This window comes from Micromesistius poutassou (assembly GCF_964030765.1).
Source record: "Micromesistius poutassou genome assembly, chromosome: 17".
Lineage (NCBI taxonomy): Eukaryota > Metazoa > Chordata > Actinopteri > Gadiformes > Gadidae > Micromesistius > Micromesistius poutassou.
In genome coordinates this window covers 16,527,585-16,533,192 of record NC_140287.1, presented here as the reverse complement: position 1 = coordinate 16,533,192, position 5,608 = coordinate 16,527,585, and the positions used below count along the sequence as shown (strand labels likewise).

The window sequence follows — 5,608 nt, the reverse complement described above, 5'->3', positions numbered from 1 at the left end:
AGCTATTAATAAATTATATTTCAGTCTACAAATTCACGTATAAATACCCTGCGTCGGTGGGCAGGGAGCGCTCAGTAACGCGGCGTGGACCCACGATGCAACAGGTGGGGCTGGGCGCCTCGGTCCAAACAGTCCAGTCCCCCCAACCCCCCCCCCCTCCCCCCCTCCATAGGTAAAGGCTTCTGATCCAGCCATCCTCCTCATCGCTCGACTAATCTTGGGATGATTTTCCGATCGGAGGCGGTCCGCGTGTTCAGTCAGAAACATGGAGACTATTGCTAGTGCCGCGCTGGACCACAGGGGGCGCCGCAGGAGAGGGCATGCGGGGACCGGGGGGGGGGGGGGGGGGGGGCGTGTCCATGAGGACGTGTCCATAGGGGCGTATCTATAAGGGCGTGTCCATAAGAGCTTGTCCATCGGGGAGTGTCCACTGGGGGGGGGGGGGGGGGGGGGTGTCCATAGCGGTGTCTATCAGGGCACATCCATCGGGGCGGTGTTCAACAAGGGGTATGGACTGGGGGGGGGGGGGGGGGGCGTGTCCATAGGGGGCGTGTCCATCGGCCGTCAGCCAGTGGCGGTCAGAAAAGGAAGGACGTTACCGGTTTCAAATCCACTGTGGACCCTTCAGTCTCTCCCTCCCTCCCTGCCCCTCTCTCTCCCCCCCTCCCTCCCTCCCCCTCCACTGTGGACCCTTCAGTCCCTCCCTCCCTCCCTCCCCCTCTCCACTGTGGACCCTTCAGTCTCCCCCTCCCTCCCCCCTCACTGGGCCTCAGAGAAGTGGAAGGCCGGAGGCGGTGGCCGCGGAGGCAGCTCCTCGCCGTCCCTCCCCAGGGCGAGCGCTGGGTCCAGGGGGGTGTTGGGAGGCGGGGAGGGGGCGGCCGGGGGCACGGCCGTGGAGGAGGAGGAGGAGCTGGAGGCCGGGGGCACGGCGGTGGAGGAGGTGGAGGCCGGGGCCACGACGATGGAGGAGGTGGAGGAGGTGGAGGCCGGGGCCACGACGATGGAGGAGGTGGAGCCCTTCTCCTGGCAGCTGGAGGAGGAGGAGGAGTGGGTGGAGGCCGGGCCCTTCTCCTGGGAGGAGGAGGAGGAGTGGGTGCTCTCGCTGGAGCTACTGCGCGTCTCTGTGCTGGTGCTGGACTTCTTCATCTTGCGGCGCTTGGCGAGCGGCGCCTTGTCCACCGTCTGCAGCCGGAAGCCCTCCCGCTTACACTTGTTGAATGCCTTGGGGGGGGGGGGACACAGGTTCAAAGCCAAGCCCCTGTTGTCTGTACATCAGGACTGAGGTCCTGATGACTCGGTTAAGAGCAGCCACCAGACATACGATCGTAACGCGATCTGATCGGCTGACGGATCCGTCACCTGCCTGAAAAGTTTTCTCAACTTTCGGACGCAAGAGACGGAGCCGATGATACGGACGGATCCACAATGCATTTCGGGAGCGTCCCGTGCAAAGTCAATGAGATCCGTCGATGGACGGAGGTAGTGTGCACGAGGTGTAGCCCTGTAACCCCAGCCTTAACCCTAACCCTAACGCCTCTTGCCCACTGTACACATCCGTCGACGGATGGGGGCTTTTTGACGCACCTATGTGTTTTCCCGGGTTGTATAACAAAGGGGATTTCATTGGACAGTGCACTTGCGTATATTTGCATAACGCGTCGCTGCCTGAAAAGTTAAATTCGGGAGCGAAATTTGCATTTCGGGAGCGTCCCATGCAAAGTCAATGAGATCCGTCGACGGACGTGTACAGTGGGCATGGGGTGTAACCCTAACCCTAACATGATGGTGTCATGGCTGCAGAGTCCTAGTCACGACATTCTACCTCTGCATGCATGAGCACGACGCCCAACCCCGGCCTGCTCATGGATCTAAATGATAAAAGATAAAAAGTCAGTCTCGTCGGATAAAAGTTTCTGCTAAATTATCAAATAGTTATCATTAGTATGCTACACGTGGACCTCCTAAGATGGCGCAATTTGATTGGTTCGCTATCTCGGGATATTGGCCAATATCCCAGGATTGAGATCTCAAACTCAGGATATTGTTTTCATCGCAAAATGTCCAAGTGTTTCAGAGGGAAAAAAATGCAAGAAATTCAACAAAATGCTATCGTTAAAAACACAAAAACAGCAACACAATATGGTTATCAATATGTTATCAATATGTTATCGAGTCTGACGTAATGGGAAGCACGCGTGACGGTCGTCTCATCACGCTAATAAAAACAAATAAATCCCGGCAAAAAGTGTTATCTACTTTATTTTTGTGAGTGTTCTCGTGCAGTATAAACTAAAACAATTATTCACCTCGACCTTCGGCCTCGGGGGCTATTCCCCACTAACTCACGGAGCCTTCGGCGAATAATTGTTCATTAACGGTAGATTACTACATTTTAGAGGAACACAGTTTTAACTCCCTCCAGTCTGACTCCTAATTCACTAATTCAGGTTTCATCTCCCCTCCACCCCCCCTCCCAGGTCCAGTAACTCCTCACTCACGTTGAAGGTGGCCTTGACGTAGGTGTGCACGGAGGCGGTGGAGGACCCCAGGATGTCTGGCGTCATCAGTGGGTTGGAGGACAGCTGGCTGTCGTCCTGCAGCCAGGCGTTGTAGCGGAGGCCGCACATCTTGATCCTCTTGTTGGGGTCCACGGTCAGCAGCTCTGACAATCACGGCATTGGGGTTAGCCTCTGCAGTGCCACCTCCAACAGCTAGAGGCTGGAGGCTCACATAGAGTCTAGAGGCTAACGTAGAGGCTTAACACAGAGGCTAGAGGCTAATGTAGAGGTTAACGTAGAGGCTTAACACAGAGGCTAACGTAGAGGCTAACGTAGAGGCTTACATAGAGGCTAAATCAGAGGCTAGAGGCTAAAGTAGAGGCTTACGTAGAGACACCCTTCAAAAGTGTTTCATTTTAAAGCGGTGTGACACAAGTGATAACACGACATGTCAAAAACCAACCGCTTTGTGATCGTTATCTAAGCCAAAGGAAGCTCTTTCTCTGATATCTGATCTACTCGGTCGCCTGACACACCGACACACAAACACGAGGTCAGGGAGATCTCTGATTAAAACCCTCTGGATATGAAATCATATTTAGAGCCAAGGTCATGAAAAGTTAATTCTTCTTTAGAAACTCCTCAAGAATTCTCAGAAGATACTTTTGTACTTTTGTGGTCTCCCCTGGTCCCCCCCGGCCCCCTGGTCTCCCCCGGCCCCCTGGTCTCCCCCGGCCCCCTGTCTCCCCTGGTCCCCCCCCCGGCCCGCTGGTCTCACCCTGGATGAGGTCTTTGGCCTGCTGCGAGACGCTCCTCCAGGCCTCCCCCTGGAAGGAGAAGTCTCCCTGCTTGATCTTCCTCATGATGTCCTCGGCGCTGGTGTGGGTCAGGCTCTTCTCCTGGCACTGGAACGGCACCTGGCCCGACAGCATGGTGTACTGCAGGGAGGAGGGAGGGTCACTCAGCTGGCCAGGGTTATCGGGGACCCCTAAGGGGGGGGGGGGGGGGACCCCTAAGGGCTAGTACCCCTAAGGGGTCCTTTAAGGATTTGCAGGGGTGCTAGGACATCTGTTAATACAAGGAGAGGGACGGAGAGTCTGCCAGAACAAGATGTACAGCTAAAACAGAAACACATGTCAGTTGTCAGTGCCCAGTAGGATGTGTTGAAGATGTGTTATTAGAGAAAACTGTCTGACTTCGGAACATGCAAAGAAGTGATGCAAAAAGTGTTATTTATCATACTCAACCCCAACCACTGATTTAAAGTAGGGATGCACGATAACTTTTTTTTTTAACGGATACCGATAACGATAACTTTCAGCTCCAAAAGGCCGATACCGATAACCGATAACACACACACATATAAATATATATGATCATGACCTAAGATCATGACATTGTTGCTCAGACATCAGTAGAATCAACGGGGGGTTTAGGGGGGCAGACTTGCAAGGGGCGGGATATGACGTAGGGTCCACGATGGCTCCTGTCACTCAGGTGTGTTTTGGTCTGACCGCAGCAACGGAGGCAGAATAGGCAGAACTCATCGCGATCATCTTAAATGTTGCTGCAGCGATGCATTGCATCCACAACATCCGTATCGATCGATGAAAGATTGGAGCATGAGTTACAGACAAATAGAAGAAACGACAAATAAGAGGGAAGGCGTCGCAAACGGGTGCGTTACCGGAGAAAGAGAGCGTCTTTTTTTGCTTCATTTCACATCTAACAAACACTGGGACAAATGTAGTTGATTTCTGTGTTTAACTGAGAAAACAGGGAGTGGAAGGACGGGACCCTATAATGTTCAGCTAACTTGTCAATAATAAGTGTTACGAGAGTTAGCGCATATGTGTGCTCGTGAGAATGGCAGTGTGTGTTTGTGTGTGAGTGGACGAGCGAGGAGAGCGAGCGGTAGTGTGTGTCAGTTTAGTGAAGTAATGAACGAGTCCGGTTGTGTCTGCAAACGTGTACTGTAAAGTTAGTGAAACTAAGAATAAAGTACACAGCCTTTCAATAATCGGTGGCCGCTTCATTCCGACCATATTCCGACCTATAAGCAGACCCACTGCCGGTCAAAGGGAATGGTGTTACCCCCAAGAGAACATCGACGTCTCTCCTGTGCTCTCAACTACGGTCTGGGAGCCGACAGCAGGAAAGGTGTAACATAATAATAAAAGTAAGCATTTTCTATATACGCGTGCAGCTGTGAACTCATGTATTGTAATTGATTGTATGATGTGTACTTTTAGGGTTACGATAAGACCTTTCATTTAGCGTTAGTGGGAGCGGGGCACTGAAATTATATAGGCTATGTTATCAGGGCTATTCATCATGATATCGGACTTATCGGAATGACGTAATAAGTTAGCTGTTATCGGGCCGATAATTATCGGGCTGATAATTATCGTGCACCCCTAATTTAAAGAACTAGTATTATCTTGCATTACGGTACTATTAGCGGTATTAGTGGTGTACACATCGGTTATGTGTCATAAATTGATAGCAGTAGTTGTTTTGTTTTTTTGTACACACACTTCATGCTATACTTCATACACTGTAGCATAATGGAATCGACAGAATCAGACATTTAACATCCGCACAAATTTGAAAAAAAAGAAAGAAAATAATGACCTTTTTGTGCATTTCAATGAAACCTAAAGCTGGCCCTCCACACCCTCGTACTAAAGCACTGCAGGAAGTCATGAAGGCAGCTCCAATACAAGAACATATGTGTTCAGACTCCTACGATATCAACGATGCTCCGGTTGCTAAGGCCATAGCCACACATGCGTGGTCATGAATGTGTGTGTGGGCCACCGGCCATAATAATGTACATCCACTCATTCATTCGTTGAACCATTCAGCCAGCCGGTGGCCTGGGCAGGATCCACGGCGTGGTCCACAGCGATAGGTAATGTGTTGGGGGGGTTGAATGGAGGGCTTACCTTGACCTCATTATGGCCGCCCTCAATAAACACACACAGCAGAGCTGCCCCGCAGGCTGCAAACAGCCTCGCTCTCTCTCCCACTCTGCTTGCTCTCTTGCCCGCCCACCCATTCCCCTTGCCATCCCACCCTCTCTAGCCCGCTTTCTGGGCTCTTGATAA

At 51.9% G+C, this 5,608-nt stretch overlaps 1 protein-coding gene across 1 annotated transcript in view; it reads right to left on the bottom strand.

The window, feature by feature from the left end:
- Positions 1 to 759: 759 nt before the first annotated feature.
- rps6ka5 (ribosomal protein S6 kinase, polypeptide 5) overlaps positions 760 to 5,608 on the bottom strand; it is a gene marked incomplete at its 3' end in the record, with an annotated part of 19,264 nt that continues 14,415 nt past the window's right edge. The window contains exons 15-17 of the mRNA XM_084482150.1: positions 3,277 to 3,436; positions 2,499 to 2,662; positions 760 to 1,221 (exon numbers count right to left, since the gene is read on the bottom strand). Coding sequence (XP_084338276.1) covers positions 760 to 1,221; positions 2,499 to 2,662; positions 3,277 to 3,436 — 786 coding nt within the window. The remainder of the gene's footprint in view (positions 1,222 to 2,498; positions 2,663 to 3,276; positions 3,437 to 5,608) is intronic.